At 39.9% G+C, this 21,433-nt stretch overlaps 1 protein-coding gene across 3 annotated transcripts in view; it reads right to left on the reverse strand.

Moving 5' to 3' along the window:
* LOC138011330 (calcium/calmodulin-dependent protein kinase type 1D-like) overlaps positions 1-10,463 on the reverse strand; it is a 20,224-nt gene extending 9,761 nt beyond the window's left edge. The window contains exons 1-6 of one of the 3 annotated variants that reach the window (XM_068858300.1): positions 5,844-5,924; positions 5,635-5,709; positions 5,256-5,387; positions 4,995-5,069; positions 1,175-1,313; positions 610-632 (exon numbers count right to left, since the gene is read on the reverse strand). In XM_068858300.1, coding sequence (XP_068714401.1) covers positions 610-632; positions 1,175-1,313; positions 4,995-5,069; positions 5,256-5,387; positions 5,635-5,708 — 443 coding nt within the window. In that variant the 5' untranslated portion in view covers position 5,709; positions 5,844-5,924. Of the gene's footprint in view, positions 1-609; positions 633-1,174; positions 1,314-4,994; positions 5,070-5,255; positions 5,388-5,634; positions 5,710-5,822; positions 5,925-10,272 lie in introns of those variants that run through there. The other 2 variants (XM_068858298.1, XM_068858299.1) reach the window with 2 other exon arrangements.
* Positions 10,464-21,433: the final 10,970 nt, after the last annotated feature.

Genomic DNA, 21,433 nt, shown 5'->3' on the forward strand with positions numbered 1-21,433 from the left:
AAATTATTATTCATATTGTTGCTATTATTATTTTAATAATTGTGCTTCAGTATTGGAATTATTATTAATATAAGGTCCTGTTGGACCTTTGGGAAAGAGCACTTGACAAGCTTATTATTTGAATTATTGTTATTGTTATTATCAACAATTAGACCCGTAGCCCTTGCGGGCTACGAGTCAATAGGCCATGAGGCGAAGCCCGTGAAGGCTAATAGTCATCTATTAGCGTAGCCAATCAAAATGCAGGATTTGCATTAGTCCACGAGTTGGGTGATACTAATCATTGTTATTATTATTATTATTATTATTATTATTATTATTATTATTATTATTATTATTAGTGTAGTTGTAGCGGTAGCAGTAGCAGTAGTATAGTAGACTAGTAGTCAGAATCATGGCAGACCCTTTTGAATCTGGTACTTAATTGGTAATTATAAGAAAAAATCCACTTGAGCAAAAAGAACCAAAGCTTGCTTGACAAATTTGCTATTGCCTTTCTTGTGCAAGAATTTTGTGCATTAATTTATTCACCAAAGGCCAGGTAAGTTAAAAAAGGCTGGATTAATAGTCTCCTCTAAGAAACTACCTGGAAAATGAATGCTGACTTACCTGTAATAGAGAAGGTTTTCAGGCTGAAATAAACCAAAACAAAAATATTCTATGAGGCTGATTACACTGACAAAAGGGACAAAATATGAATACTTTAAGCACGAAGATGCGCTACAAAAAGCATGGTACCTTTGGCATATGTGTATGATTTGCCAATCAACCATGGACACCTACAGCACTCTGTGATAAGTTGTGCAAAAAAGCCCTGAACGGATTTTGTGTTTACGTGATAAGAAATTCATTTTTTAAAATCCCCAGTCACTTTTTTCATCCTGGTAATATCTTTTAAGGCTTTCATCTCTATGTTGCTGTTTGTTGATAGCCATCTTGGATTAGCAGCTGTACTTGAATGATTTCAAAGAAAAGCAATATGGGCCCTTGGTTGTATAGGTTCAAAAATGTGGTTTTTTTAGAGTTTTAAGTCCTATATGTGTGGAGGTTTTCTCTTGGACATGCTTGTTGTTAATCTGACTATTGCTGGGATAGGAATAGAAAAAGTCAGGCTGGGGGATCTTTAGAAAGATAAAGTTCTTCTACAGGACGTTACAAAGAAAAACAGACTTACTTTTAAATCTCTATGGACGATTCCTTGGCCATGTAAATAATCAACAGCTAAAAGGATTTGCCTAATGAGGTCACTGGCATCCTTTTCTGTGTAGCTTCCTTTCTCCACTATTCTGTCAAACAATTCCCCTCCCTGAACCCTAAAACACAGAAAAAAATTCTCAACACAGCCACCACTATCATCATCATTTGCATTAGTTGGCGGGATTATTTGAACAAACGTACGCGAGTACATTGATGGTTGCACTGTTGCATTTAGGCCGCTAGTGGGCCATGAATGGAATGGTGTAGGGGTTACAATAAGTAGATGCACGGGCTAGTCAACGTAAGTGGCAGTCACTCTTGTCTTTTGCAAGGGTTTGAGTGAAAATCAAGGCAGAGGAGCCAGCGGTGAGAGGCAAATTACTGAGAACATAGACAGTGGTATAACGCAAGTGACTGGCTTCTAATGAGACCCCTGATGGTGATGAGTACTTTGAGAGATTTTCCTTTGCAGCCGCTCACACTTGCAGTCAAAAAACATTAAAGTAACCATTGATTTACTCATTTAAATAATCCCATAGTAAAATATCCTTCCAGCTACCCTGGCTACCATCATCACCGTTCCTGTCCTAATATTAAATAATCTACCTCATAATTAATAATAATCTCTCACCATCAACATCATCATCATCATCATCCTCAATAATATCATGTACATCAAGGAACCATGGGAAACATGAGGCGAGCGGCTACTCGCAGGTTCATACGAAGGAGAGACGTTCCTGTAGACAGGGTCCGAAATTGCGCCTTCCTGGTCGCCAATGCGACTAAAAATTGAGTACTGGCGACCAGAATTTCACAGTTGGTCGCCAGTGGGCGACGTACTATTAAGTTCAGAGCCGTTTCCCAACAAGTGTCTTACTCTTTATCCTGCCGATGTTTTTGAAATAAAAATGAAAGGAGTTTTCCCGTTAACTACCTCCATAGGTCTCCATTACGTCGCAAGAATCGTTGCAAGCCGCCACGTTTTTTTGCGGTTTCTCATAAAATACGTATTGCGGGCAAAAAAACTGCGACTCAGTAAAGAGATTTGAGGGACTGGTGCGAGGAATGTAGCACAGTAATAACATGGCAGCTCGCGTGCAACAGAACGTGACTGGTGTTTCCATGACTGAAATTTTCAACAAATGGGCAGATGGACTTCTTCATTACATTTCAGGTCGGGTACATTTTCTCTCCAAAATGCTTGAGACATACACAAGACTGCACAGTTGTTGCTTTCTAGTCTCCATAAAGAAGTTCAAAACGTGCATTTTCAGGAGAAAATTTTTGGCAACCACAATTTACCATCTGGCGACAGAAAATTTTTATCCAAACGCCAGTTGTCGCCCATATAAAAAAGTTAATTTCGGACCCTGGTAGATCTGCCATATTGTATGTATTACTACGAATAAAGGAAGTTCTGTTACTAATATCGGCTCCCAGACTTGGTGTCAGAAGTGGGATAACACGATGGCCGTGCGAGTAGCCGCTGACCAACAATGCCACGTTAAGCCTTGAGTTTAATTTCACACTGTCTAAATAAACCATTATCGCTGACTATGTGTGGGTTGATTAGGATCAAACGAAATAATAAGCAGAAGATGGCTAAAGAACAATGAAGGGAAGCAGTTCTGGCGCAGTCACAGGTAAGACCACTGGCCTTCCACCAATGTGGCCCAGGATCGATTCCCGGATTCGACGTCATATGCGGGTTGAGTTTGTTGGTTCTCTTCTCATTGCTTTGAGAGGTTTTTCCCCGCAGTTACCCCAGTTTTCCCCTCGATCTCCTCAAAAACCAACATTTGATTTGATTTGTTTAATTTCAGTTGATTTGAGAGCCATGTTGTAAACTACTGGGCAACCAGTAAATATGTAAGCCTTGTCAAAGAAAATCATTATTATTATTAAGCTACGTAGCTTGCAGCCGAAATGTCAAGTTAAGTTGTTAGTTTAAGATCCTTTTTTCAAAAGGGTAATAAATTCTGTTCCTTGCACTTGTATGTAGATAGTAATAATACCAATAAAAATTATTGTTATATTTTATAAGCACGATCATTTTGTGGCCACAATTTTATATTTAGCCATCTCCTTCGGTTCTTGTTCCCACCTGTTTCATCATGCAGCTTTTACCATATTTTAATTTTCCCAAACTTTCAATTTCACAGAAAACCACAGGATAAAAGACACATTACAACACTAAATTGTACGCAAATTATACTCAACAAAATAGCAAAAGATCTTTTGTCAATACATTAATATATTTTCACTATAAACAATTGTGTAATGCCTTGATTTCCTTTGTTGGAAAAATACTTTTTCAGTTACGTTCCCAAAAAAAAAAGAGTAGCGTTTCGTGGAACCAAGCAATTATGACAGGTGAGACTTCTAATAAAAAAAATTAACAATTAACCATTCAAAGCTAAGAAAACGGAAAATCCATAATAAGTAAACATACTTATTGTAAGGAATCCAAAAAAATTGAGAACATGCAGTTTTGATCTCAATATTATTCAAAGTTGAAATTATATTAATTTGTACTACTCGTTCGATTAGCTGAACACACATGATCGATTCAAATCACATTTAACTACATATTTATTTTGCCAATGTTGAGATTGTATCGGCAAGAATAGTTTCCATTATTCATAAACAAGACTCCACAATCGCCCACGCACCATTTTCAGTTGGAACTTGCATGCTTTTTTCCCGACTACATAATGAAGCTTTTTTTTTACATTCGAATTTGCACAAGTGCTTGCTTCCTGTTGATTTTCAATAATTCTTCAAAAAGTTAAGTGCGCTAACAGCCATTTTACGTTTTTGTCACAAAAGTTCTCAACTTGTTATGAATAATTAAATTGTTAGAACGTTGTACTCTGAGCTCGGAGGTACATGGTTCGTTTGGCTTATTATCGTGTTCTTGAAATGCACGCGATCTAAAAAATTTTCACGTTTGTTATTTCAGCTAGCTCATCCATTGACCTCTGGGTTAAGTTCTGGCATCCTTTTTCTAACGTGGGTTCAAAAGTAAGTTTGTTGGTTGCATATCTAGAAAGCGGTACAATTCTCTTCTCGCACACCGTCAAAACACAACAAAGTTAAGCCGGAAGACGGAACTTTGATGCATAATTTCATAATCGAGATTTAAACTCTTTAAATTGCCACGGTCGGACTACAGAGTTAACGTAATTTGATTTTGTTTACCTTGTGCAAGACATCAGCCGGTCTTTTCATTGCTAAATCTCCCGTGAAAGACAACTAACCATCAGCACACTCCTTCGGATTAAAACTTTGTTCACTTCACACAAAGCAAAACAATAAAAACGTGCAATGAACAGACTGTTCGTGACATTTCGTTCCAACCGTCTTCCGATCATCAGAAGGCCAAACACTTGCGAAAATTATCACTTCATAATTTTTTTTGGAGTCAAATTTTCATTTCTTTTTTCCAACATTGAATACAAATCTTTCTCATGAAAAGTACACAGTTTATAATAATATTGCGCAACACCAAAAACCGGTAGAGAAATCGTGCGAGTTATAAAAGAGATATTTCCGCCAGGAAATTTACGTGTAACATTGCAAGTAATAGCAAAAACGCTTTAAGGCTCGGTTGCTGCATGCCAATTATCTTGTGATATACCACACACGCTGAGTCCACCTCAAATAGTAATATCAAACAATCATAGCATCTTGGGTTTTAGTTGTCTCGACAAATGAATAAAGACAATATTGCCCGTTATTTAATACGCGCTCTGCGAATGGAGTAAAGCTGTACGAATACAAAGGCAACTTACAAATCCATGACAAGGTATAGGTGCGTCTTGTTGTCAAAAATTTCCCATAACCTTATGATGTTCGGATGATTCACCCTGCATAATGAAAAAATAAAATGATAAGTGAGCAGAAACGAAAAACGAAACGAGAAATCGACATGTAAACAACAAATTTCGAACGTTCGATCGCGCACCTAGACCTAATGCGCGCACAATTTTTTTATGGCTGGCTGGGTGATATTATCATGATATGAACATACTGTTTATTGATGATTGACTCACTTTTTCAAGATAGCAATTTCGTTTTCAACCGCTTCCTCTTTCCCGGAGAGATTTCGTTTGTTGATGCATTTCACTGCATATAAATTGCCCGTTGACTTTTCTTCGGCCAAATTAACTTCTGAGAAAGCTCCCCTGTGGAAAAAACCAAACGAAATGTAGATCGTAGAGCAAACAGTAGGACAAGACAGCTGGGATGTTTATTAGCTATAAAGAGCACGTTGCTCGTTCCACCAAGCGCGCGAGCAGATTCCCATCACACAGGAGCGGGGAGCTCACATAAGGCATTGGAATCTTTTGTCAGCGACAATCACTCGAATCGACAAACATGACATTTCCATTCCTCTAACAAGATGCTTGGATAACAAAACCAGCTACTTACGTGCCCAACACTTTATGGAAGTCATACTTCTTTGTGATCTTCTCGTCAAATTTCTTCTTCCCAAACAACGGCATTCTATTGGAACAACAAAAGCAGGCACTAAAATTCATTTAGCTGTTGACGATGTGCTGCACACTATTCTGCAACCAGAAGACAATCGCTTCGCGTTGCATCAGAGACAAACACACCTCGAATCTTCGCGTATTTACCTACACTTGTCAAACTCCGCCGACTTCAAACTATGTCACATACTTTCTCGCATGGATGTGTTGTCAAGAACGTGTAACACCAACCGGGGGTAGGGTTGGGAAGAACACTGTGGTAATCAGTGAGCCAGCGGAAATTCCTTCTTCTTGCGAAATATCTATAAAAACTGATTGTCATAAAAACTCCTTTTTCGAACGACAATCGCGTTCGTTACTCCATTGTGTGGGGTTGTCTTTATTTTCAAATTACAATATTTTGAGGTTTCTAAATTCTGTCCTCGTATTACAGGTTTGGAATCGTTTTCCACATTGGCGGCGAAAAAGCCAATTTTATTTTTCGTTAAGAGATCAACTAATTGGAAATAATTAGCTTCGGGTCAAAAAAGCTTTTTAAACATTTTCCTAAACCGAAACAACACCTTCGAAATCCCAAACATGATTTCGCTAATAAATGGTACTGAAAAGTAATTTCCATTTTTCGCCACGCGCCCAATATTTGCAATTCCCTATTTATTCTTTTCTGCTCGCGCACTATCATATTGACTACATATATATATATATATATATATATTTATTTATTTATTTATTTATTTTTTTTCTTGAAAGAAAAGTTTTTACTTGTGTATGCGAATTTAAAATTCGGTTAACGAGTTCGATGAGACATTGGTGATAAAATAATTCAAGCCATGGCGTGATTTGTGTTCTTCTCGAAAAGAATAACCTTGAAATTTGACGGTTTATGAAAATTGATAAGGTACCTATTTGTCATGAGTAAAAGTCAAGAAGTTAAACTTTCGAAGCGGATCCAGTAATCTTTCACGAGCTTCCCCTCTTTCCAAGAAACAAATTAGAACAATGTCTGAGGTAGAGAACTGGAGTCATAAACATAACATATAAATTTATTCTTAAAGCTAGCTTCTCGGGCATCTCTGGTGAAAAAGAGTTCCTATTTTGTCTTGAAAGAAATTATCATATCAAGATCATTTCAGCTGTTTCCTGTCAATTGACCGTAATCAACTTACGTACGTAAACCACGGAAATAGACGTCATAAAACCGTACATCAAATACGATACCGTTCTTAAAAACAATGCCATTTTCCGAGAGAAATTTTGTCTTCCTGGTCATCCATTTTCCATAACTGGTTCGAGAGTGAACAAAAAGGTTCCACTCTTTGCGGCCGGAAAATTACACAAAAACCGAAATCAATGTTGAGTGTATTATATCCGCTGAGGTATACGAATGTAAACTTTGTATAAAACGGATAATGGGGCAAGGCTGGCTGCGCTGTTTGGTTGAGGCTAGTATATTTTTCTTATCCAATACTTGGTCAGACACGGCCTGGCTTCTTCAGGGAGTAAGCTGTTTGAAGAAGTCAGCCCGGCGCGCCTGACAAGATATTGGGTAGAAATCACTCATTTTCTCTTCGTAGAAATATACTAGCCTCAGGCGTACAGCTAGCCTTGCTCTATAACATGCTATGACTCGAGTCTGCAATAATTTGTTGGTTAGATGCACCAGGATCAGGCAACCTTGCTTTTTGCATACAAAATTGTATGCAAGTGTCTCACCGGCATCGTGAGGTCACGGGTTCAAACCCTGTTAAAGTCCTGAATTTATCAGGCTTCTTAATTGCATTCATAAATGCGATGATCATAGCTTCACGTGATTTCACATGATATCCGCAGTTCAATATGTGATTTAAAGATGGCAGTTGCATTCAATCTCGCAACCTTCCGGATGACTTTGGGAAAAAAGTCCTCTTGCAAATAGGGAACACAGCATTTCACTCAAGAAACGTCTTTAATAATTAACGATATTTATTATGGACGTATCCCCTTTTTCAACACTGTCCTATGTTGCCGGCTCCTTTTGGACGAGGAAAATACTTAACCACTGGGTCGTACTTGATGCCTTTGCTAAAAAAAAAATCATACATGTTTTGTTTATCAAGCTTTCACTGAGTACACAGCATAGTAAAAAGTAGCAAAAAAAAAAAAAAAAAAAATACGAACTATTGAGAAATACCCGCAGGTGGTTTGGGCTTGACGTCACCGCCGCCATTTTGAATGACACGAACAATGGTTCTCTCATTATGGCACCATTTTGCAAATGTTTTTTATTCAAACCACTTTTAGAAATTCGTTGTAAAGACAAGTCTAGAATATTATGCATATGCAGTATATTTTCTTTGTTCTTTGTAATGGCAAATGGATTGTTTTTTTCAGCACGGAGTTAGTAAAGCCAACATGGACGCAAATTTAAGGAGTTTGGCAATCACGATAATAGCGACATTCTCAGTTGAAAAGCCTAGTAACATTATTGTCATGTGTTATTGCTCCTTTATATGTCTTTTGCTAGCGGGTGGCAACGCTTGAATTAAGAAATTGGTTAAATTGTGTTAAATCACAGGTAAATAGCCACACAGGAAGGCTGCGATACATCCTGACAACAATCTTAATAATTTTTGCGAACGGATTCAACATTAGGGGAAGGAAAGAGGACAAGGAATTGTCCTTCATGTGCTGCACGCATTTTAGACTATATTTTTCCGGTACTCTGCCTAACAACGACATGAACCCTATCGTTATGACGAGTTAGGACAATGGGCGAGCCAGCGAGCCATGACTGCGAGTCGGTACGAGTCAACATGCGAGTCACACAGTTATTAAAAGCTATAACCGTTCTAAAATGGGTGCTTAGACTTAATAACTTTTTAACAGCGCTATTTGAAATGGGAGCTTAGAGTTAAATGCGAAATTTGCTTGGCTCACATTGCTCGCAGATTGTCCAGCCCCTTAGATTGAATAACCGTCAAAGACTTGCGATAACGCAAAGAGGACGCCTCCGTCGCCGTCGTTGTAGCATGCGAGCAGGCTCTTCTGTTGCCGTGATTGATCTGCTCCTGTCTAGCATCGTAGCTCAATCAGTAGAGCAACGGCGATCTAATTCGGAGGTCGTAAGTTCAATCCCTTGAATTTCTCTCCCAGCCCAAAAGCACGATTCTCTGCGTGGCGTGAACGCGATGCAAATAGCACGCAGAATGATTGCGGCACCATACGCAAGAAAAGTGCATGAAACAAAATTTTCCTGCATAAAGGCGTGCTCCAATGAGGAAAGAACTCTGCAAAACATTACAAGTGACAAACTAACTGTATCCATATGGACAACTACTTTTAAAGCGTTTTTCTTTAAACCTAAAACAAATAAGAAGGTCAAAACATATCAAAACAAAACCAGGATAATCTCTCGGGCGCCATTTGATCTGCTCCCCGGTGAGAATAAATATGGCAAATATTTGCCAATGATAATGCTTGTGGTTTAGCTTAGATTTTTAACGAAATGCGAAAAAAAAAGTCGCCGCGAAGTTACCCGGTTGTTTTGTATACCGGGGCTTAAGTATATTTTCTACATTGTCTATAAAAGGGATTAATCAAGAACGACCCGGGCGCATTAGTGATTGCTTGAACCCTAAGCGACTTGGTATACACAGAGAGAAATGAAGAAAACGATCGACTTAACTTCGCAAATTAGTATCAGACTGTTTGCGTCTGTTGAGATAAGCCCCAAAGAACATTTGTTTGTTTGATTGAAAAGAGCTAAGCTCTCATTAAAAATCATCCGACTTGATTTAATGGCATATCGGATAAAGCTGCAAATCTTTATTTTTTTCGGCAAGACAATTTGAAATTAAGCACATTGTCCGACGAACCATCAATTTGTGCAAAGTTAATGCCCCATAAAATGATCTGTTAGTGATTATTAAATGACCCTGTTGCCACCTTACGGAATGCGCAGAATTTGACTATAAAACAATCATTCTTCTTGTTTACAAAGGCTCCAATGCATATCACTAGGAATAAATTGTGTCTGTGTCTTGTCTGCAAGCGAAAAATGCAACGAGAACATCGTCAAAGGCATAAACTGCCATGCGTGACGACAAAGGGTCAACTTTTACTTTTTGTCAACCTTCGATGTAATCGATGGGCCTAAAATTATAAAACTGAAACGAAAGTTTGACAGCCAGTTTGCTAATATAACACTAATAACAAACAGACATTGTGGCTGCATTTTACTCATAGTGACCATTAATTTATTGCGTCAGACGAATGCGACTCGAATTTCGCTTCGTGCATTTGCTAATTAATTAAATGTCCTGTGACAGGAAAACCACGAACCAGTTTCTAATCCCGTGCACAAGACGCTGTTGATCTCATAATCGTGAACTGTATTTCTCTTTTAGCAGACAAATAAACACTAATTGTCTTTGCTGAAATGCAAGACGTTTACGGGAGAAAATTTGCATCCGTGCACGAACGACTCTGGCTACCCACCGGTATCATCACTGCGGAGTTTTTCCTCGATGATTAACGAAGAAGCAGTTGTATTTGGTGACACTTACCACAATATCTGGCAAGGAAAAGTAATACCTACCGCTTTCGTCGAGGCTTTCTAACCTCACTACAGTTTTCTAATTCGCCCTCTCCGTGTACTGCAGACTGAATTTCGGCCATCGCGGAAGCGCTGAACTTACAATGCAGTTGCCTTTTGGGGCTTAAAATATGCAAAAGTCAGCGTTATTGCCCGCTGTGAAAATTTCATCCCGAATGCGCAGATGTCAGGAGTCGAAAGTTTTAATGTTCAATTTTCATTTGACAGCCAGGAAACCGATGTGTTTTTTGGCCTTATTCGGCTAAGCTCATTGGACATTCAGGACCTATTGTTGGTATGGAAATGATTTTTACATAAACCAGACGTAAATTGCTCTTTAATGCGTCTCAAGCTTTAAAGTACAGGATTGCTTTATCCCTAAAGTGTTCTGGCTACCACAAATTCGCGCTTTCACGCTTGCTCAGTGGTATCTCTGACAGCAGCTGTCGCGCACGCCATTTCGAGCAACTTTCATTGTAAAGTCGACTATGGAAAAAAGTGGTTGATAACTGCAGAAGGGACTCGAAGCTCGGGTCGTGTTGTGCGCTGATCGGGGCTCTCTGTTCTCAGTCCCGTTCGCTGTAGCCCGTTGGATTCCTCTATTTAAGACCATGCACTCTTAGTTCTTTCCTGCGACATTGTTTTTTTTTTCTGATTCATTTACGTGTCATTTCTTCTGCTCATTCAGTTGCAAGAGCGAACCTATGTACTTAATACACCGTCTGGAACTCGCTTACAGCCATGCAGTTTCTTTTTTTGTCGATAAGGTAAGATAAGATAAGATAAGATAAGATGCTGGATAAGATAAGAGAATTTATTTATCTCAACTCAAAACAACACAAGTACAGAATAAAAAAGTTAAGATTTACAAACAACAAAATTTATAAATAAAGGAAATGAAGTACAAATATTTAGATAGTGAGTTAGTGAGTTGCCGGATCATCCAGTTAAGAAGTAGCGGCTAATCTAGTGGATGATGCCAATGGAAAAAAACAACAAACATGAACACTACAGAAAATTTTGTTCTTTAGGATAAACAAAATATTTCTTCGTTCGCTAGGCTAGATAATTAAAGTGTAAGACTGAGTTGAGGGTGTTACGAAGTAGTGAAAGAGAATTTGACTTAGTGACAGACGGAGGAAAAGAATTCTAAGGGCGAGAAACAGTGAACCATGCTGAAGGTAAACCATATTGGGTGGTGTTGACAGAAGTTACGTAAGGATGGCCATCAGAAGACTGGCGAGTGGAGTAGAAGTGAAAAGAAGAGGCGAATGTGAAATATTCACAATGATCTTTCCTTTAAAAACTCGATACATTGATATCGTTCGTTTGTGCCCAGTGACCCCCTCACCTCATTGTTCTTCTCTACCCACTGTTCCTCAACAGTCATATTGGAAGCGTCTTAAACCGAACATTTGCCCAACCACGTCTCTTTTCTCCTTGTCCTCTGGTAGGACAACAGGGTTGATTTTTCAGAGGTCGAGCAGGATGTGCCGTAGACGGTTTGCGAGTTTGGGGGTCGTGGTTTGTGCAATAAAGATAAAAAATCTATGATCAGTAAAAAAAATGAGACAAAAATTTCCGGACTTTATTACAGCGAACCTCCGCGAGCAGCATACGTGACCTGACGTGGGCCTGGGCTCTTTATAGATGCGTTCCAACACTGGATACGTTCACCGTAATTTTTTCCATTAGTTGGTTGGTTGGAGATGATTTTGGGAAGATGCAGTAAGTGGGATCAGCGGCATTAGCTGGTGCGCAACCCACACGGGCCTCTTGCTTTGCAACCTCGTTTCCAGGACCTCTCCTAAGAAAGAGGTTCTGGGAACCAAGGTTGCTTGCTAGCTTGCTCTCGTCGTCCTTGGGCAATCGATCAGAAGGTAAGCTTATATACTTTTTTTAAAAGCAGCAGATTTTTCATGTCAAACGCAAATTTATCATTTGCTGGAAGTGTTCATCAAGGTCACGAACGGTTTAGTGACATTTCCAGGGGAAGACAACGCCCTTTTTGAGTTTTTCAGCGCTATAGCCTACGCAGTCATGTCCATACTGGAAGGGTTGACCGAATTTTAATCGCAGGAGACAGGATGTACTTGACTAGACTTTAAAGTCAAAAGCAAAAACTTCTAAGTGTCCATTTTTTCAAAAACAAAAAAGTGCGAAAAATATGCATGGTTACCCCTTATTTTTATTTCACATTCCAATAACCCAAACTAAGATCTACCTTTCTACGACGTCATATCCCGGGAAAGAAAATTCTTCTTATTAGGCGTTCTTACAGAGAACCCACCTCCACTCTTACTACAGAATAAGTTTAAACCGATGGAAATTATGTTTACAAACCAAATTGTTCGAAATTTGCTTTTATGTGTTTATATCAGGAAAAGTGAATTTTAAAATTGCTTATTTTCACTTTCAAATTTCGCGCCGCCATCTTGAATAATTGTGACGGGTTACCCTATTAATCTGACACAAAGGGCTTTTGTCTAATAACAATAGGGCAACCGTAACACGTCACAATTATTTAATATGGCGGCGCCCGCAAAATTCGAAAACAAAAATAGGCGATTCTAAAACTTATTTCTTTCGGACTGTCACAGTTATTTCCTGTGATTTAATGTTATTTTTTTTGTTGAAGTGGAGGTTCCCTTAACATTGTTTAAAGTAGTCATTGTATCTTCCATGTAGTACCCACTGGAGTTGTACGCACGCGTATAGATCGTTTTCACTGTCACGCAATAAAAAAATAAATCGAAAACCGTTAAGTGGAAAAAGTCAAGAATTCGTGATGTTGTAGAAGATAAATGAAGAAGACACTTCTCCAAGTTTTAGGCCTGTGTGTTTCCCCAAACTTCAGATATTCGTCGAAATGTTTCGCAGAAATTTACAAAGCCCAGTATGATAACGCCATGTTGGTGCACATCTGTGGTGCACCAATATGGCGGCCGGAAAATAGTGTCAACATCTGTTACTTACTCTGGCTATCTAGGCGAGTGATCATCTGTACTGAACAGACAGCTATTTACCTAAGCACCTTTCCTAATGCTTTAAATTCTAAAAAGGCTCAAAACCATAAGATAAATATATATTTCTCGATAAACTCGATCGTCGCCTCGTGTCACGCACCGCTATAACTCAGAAATTCAAAATGCTCTGGTTTCCAAACGAAGCACGCTATTGAGCTTTAAAATTGCAAATGCGTACAAATTTACCGCCTCTTATGCCTGGTGAGGATAAAAACTTTCGTGGCTCTTTAGTTTTGGATTTTAGAAAATGATGACGTCACGTGAAAACGATGTATTGCTTAAGGTAACAAAATGAAAAAAAAAAAAAACCGAAACGCAATCCCTATAATCTTGTTTGGAATTTTTCCTTTTTGTGATCCAGATAATTCTTTTGTGATGTGTGTCTTTGACTTTGATCGTTTACCATTTCAACCTCAGACATCCCGCCTGCATTTTCCCTCGAAAAAACCATCATCGACGTAGGTCTTCGACTTCCAACTTCAAGCAGTATCCGAATTCAAGCTGTGGTTGTCTAAGGATCAACATCGATCATCCAATCATTTTCAGCAGATGTGTAGATCACCTCCACTCTAAATTCTCGACAAGTTTGAACGAATCCATATTGAAATGAGGAACCACCTTCTTTCCACCCTCAGCTGGGAGAGGCTATCTCTTCGCCGAAAGAAACAAAAAGCCTTAATGATGTATAAAACCATGAATGACCTAGCTCCGGATTATCTACAAAGTCTTTTCTCTCAGCGTCACTCTGCTTACAACCTAAGAAACTCTGAGGGAAGGCTGACCCTGTCCAAACCAAGCACCAGTTATTTGAAACGAAGCTTCTCTTACAGCGGGGCCATGCTATGGAATAACTTGCCCAAAAACTTAAAAAATGCTGCATCCGTTGAGCATTTTAAGCGAAATATCAAGAAGGTAGCTGATATATCGGATTCCCACACGGCAATCATGTAAAGCAGTTGTAATTAGTTTTAGTTTTTAACTTAAGCTTAACTGATGATTTTCCGTGTTTAAATAAAGATTTACATACATACATACATGCATACAAGTGTTTCTTCCACAGCTCTAAACGTTTGTCGTCAACTGCTCTTGCCAGGGTAAGTTCCGACAAGCGACTTGGCCTAAAAAAGTAGCGACGGCACAGTAGAGGGAAACCACGACAAACAACATCCTTCTTTAAATTTCCTTTAATTTCTGACAGCAACGTGAAACATTGACAAAGAACCGACATGAGACAAGCGATGCAGGACCCCCCCCCCCCCCTCCTCCCTTCTCTCCGTGGCACGTCACGTCATTAATATTGTGTAGTTGAATAAAGGATTTTAAAAGAAAGAATTGTTTAGGGTTTTTGTGTCATAATTACGTGGCCTTTCACTGATTTCTTTGATCGGCATCCAGCATCTACACTGTATGTTACCAACAATTTTTTTGTGTCTTGCAAGCAAAACCCTTGTCATTATCCTGTTTTAACTTAAAAAGGCTCGAAAGGGTTTTTCGTTGCTATAGTGCTTGTGAAACAATGAAAGATGGCACTTGTGACGTCATATCAGTTACCATAGCAACAAGCCAGGTCCACAAAAAAACCCTCTAAATTTGAGTTTATAAAAATTATCTAAAAAAATAAGTCTGTGACCTAGATTCTTTAACATCTTAGAGAGACATTATGGCAAAACGTTATCTGGAAGAATTTAAGATACATCGAAAAAGGGAGTTTTACAGTTTACAGATAATTGCGCTAGATAACTTTCCCCGAAACTTTTTTTTATTGAAGTGCCATCTTGAATGATACGTGCATCAGGGAATTTCGAAGTGAGTGCCAAAGTACTTTCGACTACACAGCACGGCCATAGAGCTTGCCAACGGAATCGCTCAGTTGGTTAGAGCGTCGCATCGATATCGCAAGGTCACGGGTTCAAACCCCGTTGAGCTCCTAAATTTTTCAAGCTTCTCTACTGCGAGGATCATACCCTGCATGGGTGCCAGAGGTTCTATTTTTTCTCTTGCGAGGAGCGAGCGGTTAAAACGGAGAGGCAAAAAATACGAACCTCTGGTCACGGTTGTTTAGAATCTCACTTCCATGATCTGTGATTATGAACACGGTCGCTGATTGGTTTTTCATAGTCAGTGCCAGTTCTTTCCGAGTAAAAACAATCTAACACTCAATTTCACTGGTTGAACGGCGGTAGGGCACACCTATGGCCACAAAACCGGTTTTGAGCGCAAGGACTGCTACGAAAACAAAACTGGCGGTGGAAGGCTGTGAATTCGAGCGAGTATTTAGAGGTTTGCACAGTACATTACACAGCAAATTCTGGATTTTTGGAGATTTTAAAACTGAAACCTGTTCAGGAATTTCATCAAGCGTGAGGATGTGTTTGTGGTCCTGCCAACTGGATGCCGCAAATCTTTGATATTTCATGCAACTTGTGCCGAAAGTTTGTTCGTATTTGTATGATCGTGGATTCATTATCCAAAAGATGCTATGGTCGTCGTTATTTGTCCCGTGAATGCCTTGATTGATTCGCATATCCTAGAGCTGAAAGAAAATCCGAAAACGTGAACACTAGAAATATCGTGTTTCGAGTAAGAAACTATTCACGTGTGAGAAAACTAAACCGCAGCCACCAACGGTTTGTGGTTTTCATGTCGCTTTTGATTGGTTGCTGCACGATGGGAACTGTCAACATCAAACGTTCTATTCCCAAAGGACTTGAATTGGGTACAACATTGACATCACTGTAGAAAACCGGTTTGGCAAGATTTGCATGGAAGTGAGATTCTAAACCGCCGTGACCAGAGGTTCGTATTTTTCGCCTCTCCGTTTTAACCGCTCGCTCCTCGCGAAAGAAAAATAGAACCTCTGCTGACACCCAGGGTACGAGGATCATAGCTTCACTTGAGTATGTTATTATTCTTGACGTGTCAATTAAGCATTCAATGGAAAAATCATGAAACAGAACTTTGAAAAGGGAAGGGCAAAGAAAAGCATATAAGATATGCAGGCCATAACAGTCTCCAGCACTTGGCTTCGTCATATAAGAAGTGCTCTTTAAAACATCCGCGGCGGTTTTGGGTCAATGTGGGGTCAGGTATGGGCATCACGTGACAAATGCCAACGGTTAGTGATCCCAAAGCGAGCAAGTTGGCTAAAATCGGGTACGTTTATCATTTTATAAGTCATTTTTCGGGCAATCTTCGTCTACAAAAGCACACAGCCTGGCATCATTAAGCTGAAATGTGGGTCAAGGCAAGCCTTTGAAAGAAGACAGAGGTGAGAGATGGTTTCATGCAGACTGGGACACCTAAAACATGGCGGTTCACGAGTGAAGTTGTCTCTCTGGCCTTTCTGTGGACGAAGTCCAGCACCTACCGATACAATTTGGGCAAGTTTTGAAAGCTTAAAACCTCAATCAGTGCTGTATTTTGCTGGTAGGACTGGGTGACCCGACACTTATAAAAAATCAATGAAATGAGAATCGGGGGGCTTCCCTTGTCATGGAATGGCAGAATTACCCAGAATTCTTTTTGGCCATGAAGGAGGCAACTTGAGAAGCACGAGACTGGCCCTCATCAAATGGCTAAACCGCTGCCGGAGCGAAAAGTAGTGAGAACAAAATCTCTAGCCAGATACTAAGGAGTAACCCTGGTGTGTGCTGTTAACGTAGACTTTTGATTTCTGAAGAAGTTTTTACTCTAGAAAACTCGCAACAAAGTAGTGCTTTTTTTCGCTGTTATCCTTGTAGCAAAAAAACTGGCCTTTCGTAATTTCTGGTCAAGCAGAGGGTAGAATGTAAATAAGAGAATACTGAGATTTATATTTGCAAATTACCTGTCCTCTTACCACTTAATAAGCCAAACTCTACATCTCTATGCAATAAGCGCATTGAAAATCTCCGTATGCATGATCTTCGCGGAAATTACATTTTGTCCCTCAATAAACCTAACACAACCAGTTATAGTCTTAGTTCTTTTTCTAACGTATCAGCTAAGCTGCGAAATGCGCTACCTGATTTTATCCGTACCACTGAGTTAACTGGTTTTAAAAGAGAATCAAGGGTCGCATTTTGTACAGCGGCTTTTCTTGTTAATTAATACAGTTATCTTTAAATATTGTGTGTTTAGTTATGTACCTGTATATGCTATGTATTTTAGCTGTAAATGTAATGTCTCGAAGATATTAGTTCTTGTAGTTATTCTGAAACATGCATGCATGTTTGTGTGTTACCTTTAGCAGGGCGCATGTGCACACTTTGTAATCTGCGACTTCAGTGCTTACCATATGAGAGAGAAATGACTTTTGCCTTGAATATATAAGGCATCGAATTCTTACGTTAAACTGACAAGGGCGGTTTGGAGCTGTGAGTAGGCGTGGGATTTGTCACATATGGTTTAGGGGCCGACATATCTCTCCCTCAATGCCGTACCGGGAGGCAAGGTCGGTAGCAGAAAGCAGTGAAGGGCCAACTGCGTCGAAAAGCGATCGCACGGGCCGAAATCCCGGGATGACTCGTTTGGTACGACGCTCTAACGCCGGTATCTGGAGGTACTGCGTTTTTCTCTCTTGTTCAAACATTCCGTCCGCGCATGCGCAAATGTTCTGGCTTTCCGATACGTAGCCTCCCTAAAACAATTAAGATGCTGGCTGGTTTTTACAAGGAATTGACATTTCAGTTGAAGAGATTCTACAGGCATAAACTCGTAAGGTAAGAAGCGCACGTGTCTGGTCTTCTCGAGACATAGGTGAGAGGTGGTTTCATGCAGACTGGGACGCCTAAAATGCTCTGTTGTAAACATGGCGGTTCACGAGTGAAGTTGTCTCTCTGGCCTTTCTGTGGACGAAGTCCAGCACCTACCGATAGAAGTTGGGCAACTTTTGAAAGCTAAAAACCTCAATCAGTGCTGTATTTTGCTGGTAGGACTGGGTGACCCGACACTTATAAAAAATCAATGAAATGAGAATCGGGGGGCTTCCTTTGTCATGGAATGGCAGAATTACCCAGAATTCTTTTTGGCCATGAAGGAGGCAACTTGAGAAGCACGAGACTGGCCCTCATCAAATGGCTAAAGCGCGGCTGGAGCAAAAAGTAGTAAGAAGATCTCTATCCAGATACTAAGGAGTAACCCTGGTGTGGGCTGTTAACGTACGGCTTGTGATTTCTGAACAAGTTTTCATTGTAGAAAATTAAGAAAATACTGAGATTTATATTTGTAAATTTCCATTCCTCTTAACACTTAAGTTAAACTCTACATCTCTATGCAAGAAGCGCATTGAAAATCATCTACATCTACATGTTCCAGCACTCGGCAAAATCCCTTTTTGACTTGTGGCTGTTTCTGCTTAGGTGGCCTCATACACGACAAGCCTTTTTAGAGACATTACCGCCAAGCCGGCCACTTCTGCTGGAGAGAACAGGACAGCCACAACACCGGGGACTTAATCCCCTACTCTTCTCGAATAGTGTTTGGGTTCTTTAACGTCCCACAGGGAACTTATGAACATAGAGGACATTTGTGAGACGGGGCCTACGGTTTATAGTCCTTATCCGAGAATGATCTTCGCGGAAATTACATTCTGTCCCTCAATAAACCTAAAACAACCAGTTATGGTCTTAGTTATTTTTGTAACGTATCAGCTAAGTTGCGAAGTGCGCTACCTGATTTTATCCGTACCACTGAGTTAACTGATTTTAAAAGAGAATCGAGGGACGCATTTTGTACAGGGGCTTTTCTTGTTAATTAATGCAGTTATCTTTAAATATTAAGTGTTTAGTTATGTACCTGTATATGCTATGTATTGTAGCTGTAAATGTAATGTCTCGAAGATATTAGTTCTTGTAGTTATTCTGAAACATGCATGCATGTTTGTGTGTTACCTTTAGCAGGGCGCATGTGCACACTTTGTAATCTGCGACTTCAGTGCTTACCATATGAGAGAGAAATGACTTTTGCCTTGAATATATAAGGCATCGAATTCTTACGTTAAACTGACAAGGGCGGTTTGGAGCTGTGAGTAGGCGTGGGATTTGTCACATATGGTTTAGGGGCCGACATATCTCTCCCTCAATGCCGTACCGGGAGGCAAGGTCGGTAACAGAAAGCAGCGAAAGTCCAACTGCGTTCAAAAGCGATCGCATGGGCAGAAATACCGGGATGATTCGTTTGGTACGACGCTCGAGCGCCGGGTCTGGAGGTACTGCGTTTTTCTTTCTTGTTCAAACACTCCTTCCGCGCATGCGTAAATGTTCTGGCTTCCCTTGTCTCGGAATGGCAGAATTACGCAGAATTCTTTTTGGCTATGAAGTAGGTAACTTGAGAAGCACGAGACTGGCGCTCATCAAATGGCTAAAGGGCGGTCGGAGATAAAGTAGTGCGAAGAAGATCTGTTGCCAGATATTAAATGTGGAGTTCCTTTAGCAGGGCGCGAGCGCACACTTTCTAATCTGCGACTTCAGTGCTTACCATATGGAAGAGAAAATGACTTTTCCCTTGAATATATAAGACCTCGAATTCTTACGTTCAATTGACAATGGCGGTTTGGAGCTCTGACTAGGCGTGGGATTTGTCTCATATGGGTTTCGTAATTTGTGCATTTCGCTAGTGATCAGGTCAAGGTTGAGATGCAATATCTACATACATGCCACAAGCAGCTGGCAAATAACTTTGTGCAGATTTTCAGGGGCTATAATGAGGATTTCCGTTCTCTTAACTTATTTAACTTGTTCCAAGTTTTTCAGGCCACTTCTTTAAAGATGCAAACTTTCTGCATTATTCCGATTAGTTATTGAAATGACTATTGAATTAAGCTCAAAATAAGGTTGTGCAGATTTTTTGCATCCACGTTTTCCAACTCCTTTAGCTATAGCGTATCATACAAAATTTCTGCACCATTCCGTTCAGTTGTCCGGAAAAAAGCGAATAAAGCAGAAATTAAAACCATGCGGAATTTTTGCCTCTAGGTTTTTCAAGCCACTAGGCTGAGACGCAGAATTTCTGCATCGTTCATTAGTAGTCGAAAAAGTAGTGAATTGAGCGGAAACAAGAGAAAATGAGAGGACAGAGAGGGAGGCTCAGGGCGTTGGCCGGGATATGTCAAGTCCACGAAAGTTATTTTTAGACGAGCGGAAGTCTGTCTTCCGAGACGTCCGCATGCAGTCATCGACAAACGTTAAGTCCACATCGTCCGCCATTACATGAAATCTTTGCTTTTCTTTCAAACATCAGACCGAGGTTGGCCTGCATGCGGACGTCTCGGAAGACAGACTTCCGCTAGAACAAAGACTTCCGCTCGTCTAAAAATAACTTTCGTGGACATGACATATCCCAAGGGCTGGACCGGGAGCCTCCCTCTCTGTCCCCTCATTTTCTCTTGGCGGAAAATAACGCCGTGTAGAACTTTTGCATCCAGCGTTATAAAGCCATGGAGAATTTTGCATTGTCCATTTTTGTTAGAGATATTCTTTTGAAGTTTTTCTGCAACTTGTATGCCTTTGGATGACAACACTTATCTATCACTGTAAATTTTCCGCCGCAAACTTTTAACGTAAAATTAAGTTCAGAATAAATATGGCTTCATACAACAACGTATTCCATGGGCCGAGCCAAAATATCTGACCACTTATCTTATTTTAGTTTCACAGCTCAGATTATTAAAAATTTGGTATGTTAGGGGAGTCCTTCATGCTGATCAATCGTTACCTTATAATGGCAAGATAAATTAGAAAACTCTCCGTTCGGCAAGAATGTCGATCGTCCTAAAAAATGTTTTGATCGTCCTAGTAAAATTTTCCTACTCCAAAAGATATGCATTAGTCCTTATCCAGGTTAAGAATCTGTGAAGTAGGTCTCACTGTTCGCTGTCAGCAAGGCGCCAAAGATTGAAGAAAAAATATTATGAATTAACTGACGGAACGTTTGAGAACCGAGGGTTCGAGAAATCGGGATCGAGCTGTTTTCATCTGGTCTCCAAAACGTCAACGGCGCATATTTTCATTGATGAGTGATATGTATGGTCAATTCGATCAGGAGAATCAAGAGATAATAAGTGAGACAGAAAGGGAGGCTTTGGGCGATGGCTGGGATATGTCGATTTCACTTAAGTTATTTTTAGCTTTAGACGGAAACGAATGACCGTTTCTGCAGAC

Source organism: Montipora foliosa, chromosome 7 (assembly GCF_036669935.1).
Source record: "Montipora foliosa isolate CH-2021 chromosome 7, ASM3666993v2, whole genome shotgun sequence".
NCBI lineage: Eukaryota > Metazoa > Cnidaria > Anthozoa > Scleractinia > Acroporidae > Montipora > Montipora foliosa.